This window comes from Anabrus simplex, chromosome 1 (assembly GCF_040414725.1).
Source record: "Anabrus simplex isolate iqAnaSimp1 chromosome 1, ASM4041472v1, whole genome shotgun sequence".
Lineage (NCBI taxonomy): Eukaryota > Metazoa > Arthropoda > Insecta > Orthoptera > Tettigoniidae > Anabrus > Anabrus simplex.
The window spans coordinates 501,744,062-501,764,083 of NC_090265.1; the positions used below are offsets into that span (position 1 = coordinate 501,744,062).

At 37.1% G+C, this 20,022-nt stretch overlaps 1 protein-coding gene across 2 annotated transcripts in view; it reads left to right on the plus strand.

Moving 5' to 3' along the window:
- LOC136874750 (microtubule-associated protein tau) overlaps positions 1 to 6,922 on the plus strand; it is a 150,746-nt gene extending 143,824 nt beyond the window's left edge. For both annotated transcript variants that reach the window (XM_067148452.2, XM_068225038.1), the window contains one exon: positions 1,585 to 6,922. In XM_067148452.2, coding sequence (XP_067004553.2) covers positions 1,585 to 1,644 — 60 coding nt within the window. In that variant the 3' untranslated portion in view covers positions 1,645 to 6,922. The remainder of the gene's footprint in view (positions 1 to 1,584) is intronic.
- The last annotated feature ends 13,100 nt before the right edge of the window (positions 6,923 to 20,022 follow it).

Genomic DNA, 20,022 nt, shown 5'->3' on the forward strand with positions numbered 1-20,022 from the left:
AGAAACAATATTGGCCCTAAAACCAACCCAAGGACAGGTAGATTTTAAATTAAAAGTTTGGTATAAATATATCTAATATTTTAAAGTTATAAGATCTCAGACAGACAGACAGACAGACGGACAGCAAAGCTAAAAAATAAGCAGATAGCCACTATTACACCTGGAACGGATAACTGAATGAAAATTTCACTAAAATAGTCAATGTACAAGACACACGACCGTTACAATTTTATTTATATAGATTTTCCATTGAACATAATCGCTTCTTAAAATTTTCCAGTGCCTCTTTTATCAACCATATGGTATTACCTAATAATACTACTTTTACACCCTTCCTTTCTGCCACATTTATTTTTAAGCACGACAGAAACAGCTTCATGTTCACGTATACCATCTATCACTTCAGCTTTTTATAGAGCTCATCTCGTTTTATCAGAACCATGTCAGGACTAATTTTACCTTTAGTTGGTTCCGTTACTTTCTGATTTTTTTCAACTGCCCTTCCCATATTATCTTATTCACCATTTGTTGGTCACGCTTTCTATCGTTTGCAATCCCTTCCCAGTTAACATTTGATAAATTTATATACTCGCTACAACAACGTTCTTTTCTGTGTAGCTGATTATCTTATCAAATAAATCGGCGTCACTGCCAGCCTTGGGTTCTTTGGTAGTTGCCTCGTCTCCATCTTCGTTTCTCTATCCTTCTGTCTGTACCCGTTTCATAAAAGCGTACATAAAGTACGTGAATAGTATACGCTCCCTAATGTTAGGAGGAGAAATTCAACAAAAGTTAAAATTATCCCTAGCTTATTGTAGGCTATTTTATTTACAAGAAATGAATCCTATAAAAATTGTTTTAAAATTACGTGTCATAAATTTCGGACGCTGTTGTAGTAGCAAGTGGGATTCTACAATAACAAAAACAAAACATACGAGCCTATTTTCGATGCCCGGATGCTTTGCTTTATGGCTGTGAAACTCCCAGCGATTACTATTTGTTTTTCGTTTTTTTTTTTTACCAGTCGCGAATTCGTACTGCGTGATTTTTTTATATTCTGCGCATCTTCAATAACACGAAGCTTTTCTTTAGCCGTGAACGAGCGACACCGATAACTTGCTGCACTTGCAGTCATTCTTAACAAGTGTTTCATATCTATTCTGTGTAAATGACGCCATGTTAACGCTAAAACAGAACGGGGTTGGAATATCGCGAGGGAGGTTCTACAGTGTCAACTTCCGACAAAAATATGTGCGGAATGTTCGCATATATACGGGATTTAACATAATGAATGGAGCATTTAATTTTGTAATAGGGCAGGAAAATAGTATCAAAAACTCTTCTTAATATTAGATTAGTGGGGGGAAATGATGAATTTCCCTTTCTGGTAACTAAATTTCATGGTGATATTTTCTTAATGGCTTACTTGTTTAATCCCATTCTTTTCACAGTATCATAGCAGTGCCTGAAAATAATGTATGTATATATGTTTACAGAATAAATATATTTTATCCGGTAACAGTTTTGTATATACAGCATAATGTGCTAGCCATATTAATTGTTGTCATTATGTCATCTCCACAGAGTCCTGTACCCATGTCGCCCAGTCGGACGATGTCTGTACACTCGCAGGACGAGAGCTAATTGGTCAGCGACCAGGTCACATGATCTTTCGTTCCTTGCTGGCTGCAGATGCTGGCGGCTACTGAACTGATATACTCACGTGTGTTGTTTCTCTTTCCCCACAATTTTGTTGTTGGATTTTCCTAACGTTTTAGTATATTTAACCCACTGTGTATATTATCTTATATTGTTATAGTAGAATCCTGACAAAATGTTAATATCGTGGAAACAAATCTCCTTGGCCTTCTTCAGACCTCAAATATATGTAATTGTGTAAGAATAATATTTGTAAACCTAAGAACCCATTATATTCGGCAAGATATAACAAGGTTTGATGGACTGGAACCTATTATAACGATGCCTGATTGTGGATGTTAGTAGTTAGTCTTCTTATGGAGGGATGTTCCTTTCGATGGTCTTTTCAATGTAGTCGAAGTAGTTTCCATAATATTGTTATACGTACAACTCATTAAAGATGTTTATGTGTTATTGTACTCATAAAAAGGTGAACTAGAAACCAGAGTTATACTGTATATTGTTATCATTGCTTACATTTTTTTCTTGACTCTTGAATATAAATGCTTTAACATACTGGAGATTTATTGATCGTTATGTTTATATGTTATTAATTCCCTTTAATGTTTTATGTAGCCTATAATTCATTCGGTTGCTTGTAATACTCACTTTTCTCCGAATATATGTAACGACAATTTAGGCCCCTTTATTGAGTATGCAATTAAAAGTATTGTTGTTATAATCTCCATACAGGTTACATTTCACATGCATATTTATTTTAATTTCTTACCTCATACACGAATCATTTTTTTTCTGTAGATTCAATAATACCTTTAATTTGTTATTCAAATATTAGCCATTAGATATTTTATCTTAAAATGCTTGTGGGGAAACTGAAATATCTATGACAAGAATTACATACTTCAGTAAACGAGCATGCATGGAGTTAATTGAGTGATATCATTAATCTCTGTCAAAGTTTATTATTGAGTGATCTGGACTAACAGGTAATGAATACATTGGAATGTCATTCTTGATGCATGTTTTAGACGGTCTGATATTGAACTTGTAGTATTTTCACGTGCTCCTTTTTCTTAAATTCTCTGTATTCAGAGAATCAATAAGTATCTCTTCATTCAGATATTCCAGCCAAACATTTTTTTATTTTTTTATTTTTGTAAAAGAAACATTTTTCACAAAAGTAACTTCATAAATTAGCTCACTGTTTACAAATTCTACTACACTTCTGTGGTGACATATTTACTAAATACTATTTCCGTAAATAATAAACTAAAGGGGATTAATAATTTGTTTATACGTCTTCGATTGGCATTTCGCCATCCATAAATATATATTAAAAGTGCCGTATGAAACATAAAATTCTACCAAGTTTAGAGGGATTTTTACTTTCACATAATTTAGAGTAGGCTTCGTGTGAGGGACTTTAACATTACGAAATAGTGTCATAAAGTATGTTTACCGCCTTAGTACCGTTTCCTGGTACGAGGTTGGGGATGAGGTGAGATGAAATTACATAGTTTGTTTTTATGGCCGGATGCCCTTCCTGCCGCCAACCTCAATTGCTATTTGTTTTACGTCGTACCGACACAGATAGGTCTTTTGGCGACGATGGGGTAGGAAAGGCCTAGGAAGTGGAAGGAAGCCGCCGTGGCCTTAATTAAGGTACAGCCCCGTCATTTGCCTGGTGTGAAAATGGGAAACCACGGAAAACCATCTTCAGGGCTGCCAACAGTGGGGCTCGAACCCACTATCTCCCGATTACTGAATACTGGCCGCACTTAACTTATTTGTAACTACAGCTATCGAGCTCCGTCAACCTCAATTGAGGAACTAATGAAGTTGAAATTGGATAAGGAAGGGGTCTGCTGTGGCCTATGAATAGGAACTATTCCGGTATTTTCCTGGAATTGAAAATGGGTAAATTGCAAAACAAAACATTCTCAGAACAACCGACGGGTGGGTTCGAACCCACTCATCTCCCGAGCGCGTCAACACGCGCGGGCACCCAGCTCGGTGAAATATTGTCATAAAGTAAGAATACTTAATATGATGATGTAGAATGGAGTCTGTAACTCTTCAGCACAAAATTGAAGACCTATAAGAGTTCAGTACATAAATCATATGTGCAAATTTTTTCTAGGTTTCGTTAGGATGTATCCTCATTTAAAGAGTGTCGCCATGGTAGTTTAACAATGAATGTTTTAGAAATTCACTTAACTGTCATCTTGAATCACTGTTCATAATGCTGATTTACGAGCATTATATTGCATTCGTAATGTACAAATAAATTTGTAACTACTTCATACAAAATACAGTGTGTTCGATAATATCGCACTGTCCAAGACTGACTGAAATAATTTTGTTACTCTCCTACATCTTTGTGACTACTTAATTTCAGTCTTCATGTTTGGATAGAGAAACTTGCTATTTTTAATACCATTTTTCACAATTTAGTAGAGAGAATGATATTCCAATGACCATATTCTATCGATATACAAATCATTCGGTGCTCCACTGTTTCTCTGTAATTGTTGTGGAATATTATTATAAACATCAGTAATACTTGATATTTTATATATATCAATTCAGTGTTATACTGGAATTCCTCAGATTTAAAAATATTGATTAGTAGATATTTGCTTTATGCTGTCTGTGTTAAAGTACAGGGGAGTTCTGAAAACGTGCCATAGATAGGTAAATCCACGAACATTTCTTTCAATGCGTATTTTCGCCCCTGCTATGTTCATTAAGGAATGTATTCTTCCAATTAACGTATCCAAAAATAAATTATTTCCTAATACATCACCTATAATGTTTAACCAGCTTAGTTGCAGAAATTAAGCCTATCGTTTGATAATACTTGACGAAGAAAGCCCAATTGTATTTAAAGTGTTTCAAGGGTGATGAACTCAGTATTTATACCCATTTGTGAGTCTATTGTTATACTGATCACTTTCTACACTGAGGAATATGGTGCTTCAAGAAAAAAAAATACGGAGAAAAATATTTGATATATTGCAGCACTAGGACTCTATTTCCACAGGAGTACATGTACTGTGTAGCCCTCCTAATTCTGGACTGTAACCTGGCAACGGACAAATATACAGATTTTGGTGAGTTATTGTTGTATATAAATATCAATTGAACTTAAATGTATTTAGTTTTCTTGTCAATTCCATATTCCCATTTTACATTGTCAGTTCATTAGAAATTTCCAGAGATTTTTTATCAGAATGTCTGTTGTATACAGTAAATAATCTTGGCAACATAACATCACAGAATTGTTGTAAATATCTGCGCTGAGTTCAACACTTCCTACCAAGAAGTCTTCAACACCAAACAAGGTCAATTCTACCTTTCCGCGTGTACGAACAAAGAAAGCGTTTCTCTTAATCTAAGTTATTCGAACCTCGATTACCACTGGTAAACAAGAATGTTTCGTGATAGGATTTACCATTAATCATAGCTTGTTTGGCAGTAAATATTTTATGAAGGATTCCCTTAAACATCCTGTACAGATATGATAGTTTCCAAACTCCAGGTAACAGTTTGAGGCAGAGAAAGTGCCTCGCTAAGATCCTTCTTCATTATTTCTGGCATTGGCTGTTTGAAACAAGGAGAGTTGTATTTATCGTAAAAATGCGCACGAATTGTGTTTTAAAAAAAGTGTTCCATAGGTCCTTAATATCTCTCTCTCTCTCTCTCTCTCTCTCTCTCTCTCTCTCTCTCTCTCTCTCTCTCTCTCTCTCTCTCTCTCGATGAAATAACAATATCGTTTGTACATCAGCTTTAACATTTCTAATATTCTGGAGCGTGATATAGGTTTCAACTCCTTTGATTTCTTTGGTTTGAATAATCTACTGGTTGTTTTAATTATAAAGTTGAAAAGTACTTCGTGCAAAGCTTTCGATAAACATTAGCTGCTGTATTAAAATCTCTTTGGAATTTATTTCTTAGAGAAAGTGCTTCTTGTAGAATATTTTTTCAATGGTCAAAAACGGCAGATCTTTCACATTAATACACAAAATATTATGTAAACCAAAATATGCCTAGATGCTCAAATAATGCTCTAAAGTATACCAACTTTTTAAGTTCATGTTTAAACTACTGCTCTAAACTTACAAGAATAATGCACAAAGAATGATTAGTTATCTTTAGGCATAATGACGTCAAGAATAAATCTAAATGGACGTCAAGATATGATTTTTAACTGTTCAACTTTCATGAACAACAACACTAGAATGAAATCCTTAATATTTTTGATGTTATCTTCACTCTTTTATAGTATTTCATAAAGTTCTGAAAAGTTGTTATTATTATTATTATTATTATTATTATTATTATTATTATTATTATTATTATTATTATTATTATTATTATTATTATTATTATTATTATTATTATTATTATTATTATTTATTACAGGGAAACAAGATGTTAACTAAATGTCCATTCTTAAGTTCGCTTTGATGTGAAAAATACCCATAAGATTGCGTTCTTTTTAACGAAATCATCTGACTTGCAGACACTCGAGTCCTCGAGATAATCATTAAATTTATACCAATGTTGACAAAAGTCCATGGTTTAAATTATTGCTTTATAAATTATTATGTCAATAGAAAATAAATATATTGTAAAAACATACAAACGATAATATGAATTTAATTAAAATACAAAAATGAACTGAAACATTTACCATAACAAACATACAGTACCTTATATCTTGCAGTTAAGATTAATGCTAACAGATTTTATAACGTACTTCAATACTTCGGAGCTATTGCTGAGGTACTGTATATTCACAGTGGTGGAAACTAGAGAGTAGTTATTAATGAATGTAAGTTATTAATGAAAGCTCTGGAAGCAAATCGATTACAAATTACATCTCGTCATCTTTGAGGGATTATCCATGCCTGAGAAATCAAAGGATTATGTAACATTTTATATAAATATGTGTAGATTACAGTTATAAATATTAGTGTATATTTGTAATTTTACCTATTGTAAAAAAAAGCTGAGACACTTGTAATTAATGGTGCTGGTTGATACAAATTGAGATTATAGGTAGATATAGCTGTTCATTTTAGAGTTTGTTTTACCTGAGTTTGTATTAATGAAATCCCATGCTTCTGTCTGATTAGAAACTTACATGAAATTCGAGTACTGGTATTTTAACAGGGTTTGAAGGAATAAACATGCAGCATGTTTGTAAAAAATTTTATGAAAGGAAGTATTTAATAAATTTCCTACCTGTAGTCATGTATCTCTGTTCTTTTTCATAATTTTACATTTTCAGCATTAAATATTACCTGTAAACATTCGAGAAGAAGTTCAGTAAAATCTTTTGAAACTTCGTAGCGTGAAAAAGGTACTTATGTAACGCAGCCTGTATCTAACGTTTGGCGTTTTCCCCTCAGTGTTATGGCGTCTGAAAAGTGTCAGTCAAGGATTATCAGATTAATGCTTGCTTAGTTACAGTAAATGATTCATTCATTTAAAGTCTTCGTTCACAGTGTGTATAGAATATAAAATAATTTGCTATAATTTTATCTGGGATCAGAATCGAAACTGGAATTTATTAAACTTAATAGCAATAAAATGAGTGATTTCGCTTTTACTAAATTGACCTATAACATTTTATCCAGGTAACATCTTATCACTTCATTCTTAATGTTGGGAACAGGAAGAGTATGTTTTGTCCCTTATACCGATAACTGCAAACTATCAATGATCCTGGATGTTCTTCCCTTGATAGGAGTAAAATTTGTTGCTCTTCATTGGATTATTTTAGTTTCCATCTATCGTCATCAAAATCACCACCATCATCATCCGCAGCAGCAGCAGCACCGGCATAATCACCATCATAAATATTATCGTTGTTGATGGGATCACAATAAATAATCTGCGATCTGGGGATGATACTGTTCTGCTTGCAACAAGTGCAGAAGTACCAAACTGTGTGGTCGAACACGGTACTGCAGCAGGTCTGCGTTTTAACACGAAAAAGACCAAAGTAATTGTCATAAGCAAACATGGCATCCAAACTGTTAATTTGACAATAGCTGGCACATCACTGGAGCTTTAAGTATCTCGGCAGTGTCCTTGTCACAGCTGGAACAATGCTGTTGAAATTAGGTCCCGGATGGAACAGGCAAGGACTGCACTCAAGAGAATGAGCAAACTTCTCTGTAACAGGGACTTCAAGATCAATCTCAGTCTCCGTTTATATTGTTGTTACGTATTTTCTGTCTTGCTTTATGATGCCGAGACTAGGACCCTAACAGAGAACACCCTCAAAAAACTTCTATCCTTTGAGATGTGGTGCTACCGACGCCTGTTGACACAGTACATAACACTGAAGTACTCCAGTTATATCCCTCACCGGGAATAGAACCCTCACCCATTAATACTAGTGTATTCGGCTTCTAAAAGCTACTTTTATTATTATTATTACTGCTGCTGGCATACTGTATGAGTGTCAAGCAGTTTCAACAGACCTTAGGCAAACTAGTGACCAATACTGGTGAGTCAAGATGTGAGTAAGTTTCAATAACAACTCAGAGTCCAGGATGACACATATCCTGACACATATCCTCAGGCTTGGCAGAATCAGCCCAAACCTTTCCGTGACGTATGTGCCCCACTCCCTGGTGCCATCAGAAACCCCTTCCTAAACTCCTAACTCTTTGCTACACATATCCCCTCTTCCCTGGTAATCAACCAGTACGAAGACAATGTATCCCACCCACAGGGATTGACACGTGACTGCCCTAATTCATATAAAACCCTGGACTCCAAATGGAAAAGGTCTCTTGTAATGTAGTCACTTAAGAACTACCAACTAACTGAGTTGGCTGTTAGGCGTCAGGCCTCAGAACGTGTAAATAGACTTTAAATCTTCAAATGTAATAAGTGTTAGTAAATTAATAAATACAATATTGGACATCTTCGTTTCATTTGGAATAAGATATACTCAGACTCGTGGAGAACCTGTGAGGACCTAGCTTAACAACCCAACAAGCTAACCACGAACTTGTTAAGCGACAAACTTAACTGGGGGCCTGTGGCCGGGATTTGATACACGATCGCCACAAGATCTACGTGCTAGTTGGACAAAGTATTCAGACAACGATACAGAATCGCCTTTCGCTACTTGTCCGGCAAGCCAGTATCTTCCCGCAAACTACTGAAGTCATCTATTCCATTTGAACCAGCCAGCTAGAAGGAAGTGGAACTGACAACCTCACTGGAGGCCTTTCGACCACAACCGACTACGCCAGCTTGAAGGAAGGAAGCTAGCCGACAACGCTCCCGAAGCGCCTTTCGACAGCAACCAACCGCCATCGCTGTACGTGCGTACCGACAACTCCGCAGAGGGGCCTTTCGATAGCACGACAACGCAGAAGGAAGTCCAACCGACTACACAGCTCAAGGAGAATGCAGTCCATGCTGATCATCATTTCCTGCCTGTGAGTTACATTTAAAGTACCTATTTGTAATGCCTGAATATTGCCAGTAATAACATCATTCATCTCTTTTAGTTGAGCAAGAGCAATAATAATAATAATAATAATAATAATAATAATAATAATAATAATAATAATAATAATAATAATAATAATAATTTTCAATTATTTCAACTAATCAGTCAAATAAAGTCACTACAATGACTGAGACAGAAATGCTTTCAAAATTTGAATATGCCCAAATTCAGTTGCTACCTGAATTTAACGGAAGCGCATCTTGTAGTTTAGACTATTTCATAGCGAGATGCGATAGTTTTATAAATACTCACAAGAGAGCCCTTACAGTTCCCAACGCAAATGTTATTAACGAATTTTTATTTAATGTCGTTAAATCCAAATTAAAAGGAGAAGCTAGTAGTATTTTGGATCTCGATGCGAACTCTAGTTATGAGAAATTTAAGAAGAAATTAATTAGAAAATTTGGTGATGTCAAAGATGAGAGATTATTAGTACAGGAAATTTCCAACTGTTTCCAAAAGAGAAACGGGAGTTACACATATTATCATGACAGGTTGGACACTTTAGTCCTCCAATGTAAAAGTTTATGCAAATTGAACTACAGAGACCAGATCTTGGAGCTCAAGTTGAGAGAGCTAGATGATCTGAGTCTGAACACTTTTAAAGCAGGTATTTTAGAACCGTACCGAGCGTACCTACGGTATGCTCAAGTTACAGACTTAAGTCAAGCATTAAGACACTGTAGGACCTATGACAATGACAGAGCGCATGAAAATTACATGGATCAATTGAGAGGGACACCGAAATATCCTCTCAATAACAGCGCCAGTCACAAGCCATTCATGCAGACACCACCTAACAGGAACAATCAAACGACACAACCACTAATCCATGCCACTCACAATCCATTTATGTATCCAAAACCACAGAACCATTACTTTCCTCAAATGCGACCTTTCGCTACCCAATCAAACCAACAATTCAGAAATCCTAACCAACAACCAAACTTCAGACCCTTCCAAGGTCCGAACCCACCTACTGCCAGACCACAGAACCAACAACCTTTTAAGCCAATGAACCGACCTTATCCTACACCAAATAACCTTGCCCGACGCTTCACGACCAATACTCAAAGGTACCCAACACCTATGTCAGGGGTATCTACCATCAGAGGGAATGTAAATACACACGCAGAGGAGACTAACGAATGTGACTATGTATCACCAGAATATTTTCAGGAGGCACAGTCATCAGACTACACTCAGGAAACTCAACCCCACGAATACGAGTTCGAATACGACACAGTCGATTCATCACTACCTCAGAATAATTATGAAAACCAAGAACAGAGTCAGGATTTTTACTTGGTCCCGCCATCTCAAGCGAAGACCTAAATAACATAAGAAACGCTCCCAAACTGCCGTTCATCACTCTATTTGGATTCAAAATCTTAATAGACAGTGGTGCTTGTCATTCAATAATGAACCCATCAATAGCACATGAATATTTTTCAGAATATTTGTTCCGAGAACCATTCTGCATACAATCTGTTCATTCGGAAACAATGGGTGAAGAAAACATACAATTCCCCATTTTTTCAGAATATGAAATTGACACGCCCGTAGATTTTCGAGTCATGAAATGGCACGAATATTTCGACGCGCTAATCGGAACAGCTGATTTTGTTAAACTAGGTACAAAAATAGATTATAAATCAAACCTAGTTACATTAGACAATAAAGACATACCATTCTATTTCCACTCGAACAACAAGCAAGTAAATTTTCAACCTTCACCAGACATGCAGAAAATTGCGATTCCTGTCAATATCGAACAAGCGAATGTATATATTCCAAAGCTTGAACATGAAGGAATATATTTTGCAGATGCAATTTTGCATGCAGAAAACTACCAGGTCATGCACCCCACTGAAACACAGCTAAAACAAGAATTTAACAAACCAGTGTTAGTTGAACCTTTAGAGAACATTACAATACAGCCACTAGAAATAAATTCTATCTCAGACCACGATATTCAAGAATCTCTCCACAAGGAAGTAGCCTTCCTAGATCATGTTGTTTCACAGAACGGAGTAAAACCTAATCCCGAAAAAATCAAGGCAGTCAAAAGTTACCCTATTCCCAAGACCACCAAAGAAATCAAACAATTCTTAGGACTAGCGGGTTTCTATAGGAAATTTATAAAGGACTTTGCTAAAGTAGCATATCCAATGACCCGTTGCCTAAAGAAGGGATCAAAAATCGATGCAGAAAACCCTGAGTACAAATCTGCATTTGAAACACTAAAGACCCTTCTAATAAATGCTCCAGTCTTAGCTTACCCAGATTTCGAAGAACCATTCGTGTTAACCACAGACAGTTCAGACTTTGCCATAGGGAGTGTTCTCACACAGAAGGGACACCCTATTGCCTATTATTCCAAAACCCTAAACCCCGCTGAAAGAAACTACTCCACCATAGAGAGAGAATTGCTTGCCATCGTAGAAAGTAGTAAGCATTTTAAACCTTACTTATGGGGACGACACTTTCATGTGGAAAGTGACCACCGTCCACTGCAATGGCTTTTCACCCTAAAGGATCCCAGTTCAAGACTCTACCGCTGGAAAATGAAATTAGGAGAGTTTGACTTTGACATAAAATATGTTAAAGGGAAAACTAACTATGTCGCAGATGCTCTTTCCAGAATACAAGTAAATGTAAATGATGAAACAGTTTCTAATGTACCCATCCCCGGAGATGATACATACCAGAATGAAATGGACAATGAAACTGTACATTCAAATCAAGAAGATCCCATTTTCACTCTAAAAACATCAGAGAGAAATTTGAATCAAAACCGTAACCAACTTATCATAAAATATGGTAACTTTCCCAAAATCCTTGAACAAAAACTATTCAAGAAATATACCCGCCATATCATGATAGTGACAGAGAAAAACCTCCAACAAGATTTGAATAGTCACCTACTCAAAATTATTAACACGTCAAACAGATATGCCGCCTACTTTGACGACGTAACACTCGAAATCCCATTCATCAGGGTATGTCAGAAATTATTTACGTCAGAATTAATAATCATTAGGACATCTAAATTTCTAGAAGATATTGAAAGCTCAGAGACTCAGAAACAGTTGATATTACAATACCATTCAATAAACCACAATGGTATCATTGAAACATTTGAACATTTTCGAACCAAGTACTATTGGCCACATTTGAAAGAACAAATTAGAAATCTAATTAACCAATGTAACTTATGTCAGAGAAATAAATATGAAAGACACCCTAACGAAGTACCAAACCAAGGCCCTATTACAGCCGACCACCCGTTCGCTCTGATTCATATAGATACTTTTCATTTTGAACAAAACCGCATTTTAACTATACTAGACGTATTCTCTAAATACGGACAAGCATATTTACTATCCAATGGCACAGCCATGGCAGTTCTGAATCAACTGCAAGTGTATTTCTCACACCATGGATATCCCAAGAGAATTACCCATGATCAGGGAGGAGAATTTGAGAATAGCTTAATTACAGAATACTGTAAAGCTACTAACATTGAATATCATGCCACTACACCTCTGAATTCATCGTCTAACTCCCCGGTAGAAAGACTGAATTCGACCCTCCTCGAAAAACTGAGAATCTCAAGAGATCATGATAAATTCACTCCACTCCCACAGCTAATAACCACTGCGATCACAAATTATAATTCTTCAATTCACTCCACAACCAAACAGCCACCATTCAATGTTCTATACGGCCCGTATTACAAAGCACTAAATCATATCTTCTCCTCGTCTCCAAAAATTAATGAATATATTGAGAGACAAGGAAACCAGATGAAAATCTTAAATGAGAATAAATCTGACCCAGCAAACCCCATTTTCAAACACTCCTATCAAATAGGTGAAAAGGTATATGTCCTAGACCCTCTAACCAGAAATAGGAAGTCCAAAAACCTATATAATGAAGGCACAATAACCAAAATCGAAAAGAACCGAGTATATTGTAAAATGAAAAATGGCAAGACCCATGTCAGAAATTTCCGTGACATTAAACCTAAAAGGAAATCTCTTCCCGTTCCAGATTCCTACCAGGATATGCCACCATCTACACCAAACCCATAACCACATCAGGATTTTATGCGGACCCCATGGGATCTGTATTGGTAATCGATAAGTACCATAAATTCATGGTTCATTTCAATCTTACTACCTTAAAAGAATCATATAAAATTATTGATGATACTGTCTCTAGTCTTGTATTGAAAAGCAATAATAGTTTTCCTCACTTAATATACGAGTTAACTGAAATAACCAAAGATACCAAAAAAGAATTAAATAAGCTAATACCCAGTACTTCTAACAGAACTAAACGAGGTTTAATAAACGGATTAGGAAAAGTAATTAAGTTCATCTCTGGCAATCTAGACCAGGACGATTTAGATAATTTACAAAATCAATTAAACACTTTACACAGTCTAGCTCGAGCGGTCGAGGAGAGAGGTTGCGTAGTGAAGTGCGTGCTGTAAACATGGTCGGCATTGAACAGCACCGGGCCGCTATTGGGAAATGGCAGGCAAGGCAGAAGAAGGAGGCCAGGAGTGGATTGGTGATAAGTACGGACGGATTGAAAATGAGTGAAGCGGTGCTGGTGGTGACAGTGATAGCGGTGCTACTGGTTATTGGGGGGGTGGAAGTAAACCCAGGCCCAAATACCAGTGGAAAATATAGTACGGAGGATTTGGCCGCACTCAGGGTGGTTGTGAGTGAAGTTATGCAGGAAAAGTGTCAATGGGATAAGGTGCAGGAAATAAAGGACATGATGGAGGAGCAGAGAAAGGAGATAGGGAACATGAAGAAATGGCTTGAAACGAAGACTGAGGAATCGAGCAGGAGAGTGGTCAATAATGAGAAAGAAATCGAGTTATTGAGAGGGGAAGTGAAACATCTGAAAGAGGAGGTGATGAAGATGAAGAAAGAAGCGGAGGGGTACAGGCAGGAGAGATTGAAAAAAGCAATATTTATATATGGAGTTGAGGAAGGGGCGAGAGAGAGCAAGATTGAGCTGATATCTAAGGTGGTGGAAGTTATACGTGATGTAATGAAGATAAGCTTTAGTGAGATAGACATAGATGATGTAGAGAGAGTTGGTAAAATCAAAGGTCGGAGGCCAATTAGGGTTAAATTGTTCTCAACCTTAATGGTAGAAATTGTGTTAGATAACAGCAAGAATTTACAAGGACTGAAAATAGGGGTGAAAGGAGACATGGGAAGAGAAGGAAGTGAAAATATGAAGATCTTGAATAGGCACCTATGGAGAGCGAGGAACCAGGGGCTAAAGGCCCGAATAAGAGGTCTGAGGTTGGAGGTGACAAACGGGCGATGGGTTAGAGTACATTCAGTGACGAAGCTAAAGGAAATGGACGAAAACGAGAGGGTGGAGGGCGGTGAGAGGACAAGGCAAGATGGGAAGAAGAAAGAAGAAAAGAAGAGGAGGAGGGACGTGGCAGGAGAGCAGAGCATCTCAGAAGAGAATGGGCAGTGCAGCCGGGAGACAGAAGATCAAGATAGTGAAGTGGACGGTGAGAGTGAGCAGCAAGAAACTGGGAGAGTAGAGTGTAGTGGTGCAGTGAGCAAGAAAGGACAAGGGAAGGTGGATTCAGAAGTCCAAAATAGTGAGGGGGTGAGTGGGGGTGAGCAGCAAGAAGCGGTGAGAGCAGGGTGCAGTGGTGTAGTGAACAAGAAAGGTCAAGAGGAGACAGATCGACAGGAAGGTAAAAAAATTATGAGTAAAGTCAGAAGTAAGAGCTTAAAAGACATATGGGGAAAAGTACGTAAAGGGATGGAGGACACAGAGGACGAGAGGTCGATAAATACTAGAAGTAAGAATAGATTGTAACAAGAAGCAAAAAACAATAATATAGCGAGTAAGTAAATAATGTAGTGTTGAGGAATGAGTGTTTGGTATTTGTAGGTGAAGATGAAGTGATATTTTGAATGTTGTGATGATGTATGAGTGTATGGTATTTGTAGATGGAGATTTATTTGATGGTAGACGAGTGTGTGCTAGGGCTGAAATGTGGTGATGGAAGTAGAGGTGGTATATGTTGAAATGTGGTGTTGGAAAGGTATGGAGAAGTGAGGGTGTACTCATGAGTAAGTTGTATCTAATGTGATGGTATATGAGTGGGTGGTATATGTAGATGTTGAAATGTGGTGTTGGAAAAGTATGAAGATGTTATAGGGTTGAAATGTGGTGTTGGAGAAGTGGTGGTATAAGATGGTGGACGGCAGTTTGTTGATATTTGGAGCTGGAGGAGTGGTGGTAAATGTGGTGTTGGATAAGTGTTATATCGCTGGAATGTGGTGTGGGAGAAGTGGTGATGTAAGTAGAGGTGGTATATAATGTGGAGTTGGTGTTGTACTGCTGAGATGTGGTGCTGGAGGTATTGAAGGCTTAGTATTTATGATTAGGGATGTATGGTTTGGTATTATGTACGGATTGGTATTGAGATGGTTTATTTACGGCTGATTTCGTGGGAGTTGGGAGGTGGTATTATTGTATTGGTGTCTGGTATGGCTATTTAATTTATGGAGCTGGAAAGAGGTGAGTTTATTATAATATTATTGGTGTCTGGTATAAATGCTGAGTGATGGCAGACGAGTGTGTGTTAGGGCTGAAATGTGGTGTTGGAAGTAGAGGTGGTATATGTTGAAATGTGGTGTTGGAAAGGTATGGAGATGTTGTAATGTAACTTGGCTATTTGTAAAGTTTGGTTTGGTAGAAGAGGGAGTTTTCAGTAGGTAATTATGATGGGTAATAGGATGAGTATGAGTGTATGGTAAATTGAGTAAGTTATGATATGGTATAGGGTTGAAATGTGGTGTTGGAGAAGTGGTGGTATAAGATGGTGGATGGCAGAAGGTGAGTGTATTTGTGGAAGGAGTAGAGCTGGTATGCTGAAGTGTGGTGTTGGAAGTATTGAAGGTTTAGTATTTATGATTAATTTATGATTAATTTATGATTAATATATGATTTTGTTGAAATGTGGTGTTGGAAAGGTATGGAGATGTAGTAATGTAACTTGGCTACTTGTAAATTTTGGTTTGGTAGAAGATGGAGTCTTCAGTAGGTAATTATGACGGGTAATAGGATGAGTATGAGTGTATGGTAAATTGAGTAAGTTATGATATGTTATAGGGTTGAAATGTGGTGTTGGAGAAGTGGTGGTATAAGGTGGTGGATGGCAGAAGGTGAGTGTATTTGTGGAAGGAGTAGAGCTGGTATGCTGAAGTGTGGTGTTGGAAGTATTAAATTATGATATGTTATAGGGTTGAAATGTGGTGTTGGAGAAGTGGTGGTATAAGATGGTGGATGGCAGAAGGTGAGTGTATTTGTAGAAGAAGTAGAGGTGGTATATGAGGCAGGGTTGGTGTGGTATGGCTGAAATGTGGTGTTGGAGTATTGCTGGCCAAAATTTTTGGAGGCGTGATTGGTATTTGTTATTCATTGCCGAAATTTTTTGGAGATGAGAGGTAATTTTATCATGGGGTGTTATGACGGAATGAAATGAAATGAAGCAATGTTAACGCAGATTGGTAAAAGTTGCGGTATGGTTGATTGGAAAGCAATGACGGAATAAGATGGCCGGTTTGGTATGCAATCATGTAATGGCTGGTTTGGAATGCAACCTGGTAATGCTGCTGTGGCAGCTTATGCTGGAGTAGGTCAGGGAACAATAGAGGTGACGAAAATGCTGAAGTAAGAAGGTTGCGTACGTGAGAGTGATAACAAGCATGGAGTTGTAACACCAGCAGTAGAATGTAAACATTGACCAGGCTGTTGTGAATTGATGTAGATGGAGCTGGTTCTGGTATAAAACCGGGACGGTATTGTTCATTTCATTGTATGTTATTTAGTATATAGTGGAGAGGGGTGGCTCAGGTTGGACTATTCTTATTAATCTTATTAGTTATTTATTATTATTATTGTGAACAATGTATTCGGGGCTGAACGCCTGTTTTGTTCACTAATAAATACAAATACAAATACAAAATTAAACACTTTAAAACAAAGTCATTCTAATGAAATCAAGCATATAAATAAACTAGTATCATTTACAAATTCAATTGCTCAAAAATTTTATGATGAAATGAATCATGTTAATGACAATATGAAGGTAATTCAAGGTATACTTCGAACAGAAGACTTCAAGATAAATCTACTAGAAAACATCCAATACGTGTTACTGTGTATTAACAAATTCCGAAATATCATACGAGTGCTTCAAGAAACCATTAGTCTTTCATTTCACGAGATGACAAATGTAAAAATGCTATCAAGAAAAGACTTAACTAACATTGTCAAACATTTGTTATCAATCTATCCTACACAGAGTATGATCCATACCGATCAATATAATCAGTATGAAAACCTAAAAATGTCAAAAACTCAAGTCCTTGTGCTGGACGAAGAAATGATAATAATCCTTTCCATGCCAATCACGGATGGAAATCAATATAAATTATATGATGTAACCCCTGTACCCACCATTAATAATGTTATACTTGTCCCATCTGAAAAATACTACCTACAAGGTCCAATTATGAAATGGTCTACCGTACCATGTGTTAAGAACACCCTATCATACGTATGCTTATATTATAACACCAGAATCACAAACTGCAACTTAACAAATACTGCAGGATGTGAATTTGCTTCTGTAAAGAATGATGTAAAATTATTTAGACCGCTAAACAAAGAACATATTCTGTTCTTTACAAGAAACCCAGTGGTAATCTTACAAACATGTCCAGAATCCCAGAAATCCATCCAGATTTCTGGACCACAGGTAATTTATTCCAATGAATCTTGCCCTATCTCCAGTATGGGAATAACTTTACAACAAAAACCTACTAATTACATCCATACTTATCCTTTCCTAGGTATCCAGAAGGAACCTTTAATTAAGAATGAAATCACGTTTCATATTTCTCATTTAGATGTAAAGAAAATGAAACTAGACTTAAAACCCATCCGTACAACCTCTATTGACATAAAAACATTTGTGTCTACTAATGTCATCCTTGTTTTACTAATAATAGGAAGTATTACAATCATGTTCAGAAAGAAATTGTATAAATTATGTAAAACTGTAAAAATTAGGAATAAGAAAAATGTAAATGTTACTGAGGACAGTAACATGAAAATAAGGGGGGAGGAGTTATATCCCTCACCGGGAATAGAACCCTCACCCATTAATACTAGTGTATTCGGCTTCTAAAAGCTACTTTTATTATTATTATTACTGCTGCTGGCATACTGTATGAGTGTCAAGCAGTTTCAACAGACCTTAGGCAAACTAGTGACCAATACTGGTGAGTCAAGATGTGAGTAAGTTTCAATAACAACTCAGAGTCCAGGATGACACATATCCTGACACATATCCTCAGGCTTGGCAGAATCAGCCCAAACCTTTCCGTGACGTATGTGCCCCACTCCCTGGTGCCATCAGAAACCCCTTCCTAAACTCCTAACTCTTTGCTACACATATCCCCTCTTCCCTGGTAATCAACCAGTACGAAGACAATGTATCCCACCCACAGGGATTGACACGTGACTGCCCTAATTCATATAAAACCCTGGACTCCAAATGGAAAAGGTCTCTTGTAATGTAGTCACTTAAGAACTACCAACTAACTGAGTTGGCTGTTAGGCGTCAGGCCTCAGAACGTGTAAATAGACTTTAAATCTTCAAATGTAATAAGTGTTAGTAAATTAATAAATACAATATTGGACATCTTCGTTTCATTTGGAATAAGATATACTCAGACTCGTGGAGAACCTGTGAGGACCTAGCTTAACAACCCAACAAGCTAACCACGAACTTGTTAAGCGACAAACTTAACTCTCCAACGCCTGAACAAAGAGCTAGAAGGCATGCACAACATCAAAAAAGAAACTTGGGCACTTTGGCCATAGCATTCGAAGTGATAAATAGACTCCTTCGGCTTATCTTACAGGGTAAAATTGAAGGAAGGAGAAGTAGGGGAAGAAGGATAATAATCGAAACAGACTTTCAACCTATTAGGTCGTGTTACGTACATTTAGTACGTGTTGAAGAGATGTTAAGTACAGAACAAAAATGGCCAACCGGACACCAGTGGGATCTGAACCCACAACCTCCCGATAGAAGGATAATAGTTCGGCTACGGAATCTAAGAGAATGGTATGGGCTCAGTACCCCCACTCTTTTCAGAGTTGCTGAGAACAAGAACCAGATCGCCCTGATGACAGCCTACATCCAATAAAGATGTGGTAAAAGAAGAAGAATATTATCGTTGTACCACCATTATTCACAAAACTGCACACTTACATTATGCTCAAATTCACTGTAAGGATAATAAGAATAATAGTATGGCCTCATCTACCATGTTTTAGACGCAGTCTGACTGCCTGTTCGTCAATTTCGGTTTTACTCTAGGCCTAAGAGATGGCAGAATAAGCAGGATCTCTCTTGGGCTGAGTTTTTAATGGATTTTGTCGGGTAAACATCAAATGCCAAAATCGTTGACACGGAGAGTCGAATGGACTTTCGACGGAAAATGTCTTTCTTTTCGGTCTGGCGCTGGGTGTATACTTACGCTGAGACACTCGTCACAAAACGTGACGCTATTTTACAACACCGATATCTCCGTATCTATTAAATATATCGCCACAGTAATTATGTCGTCGCAAAGCAGAACTCGTAAACTACAATTTGACAGAAAAAAGTATGCGACATCAACCGGTCAAAACGAGTTGGCCGCCAAATAGGACTCCATTTTGGCGCTACCACGCTCGACGAC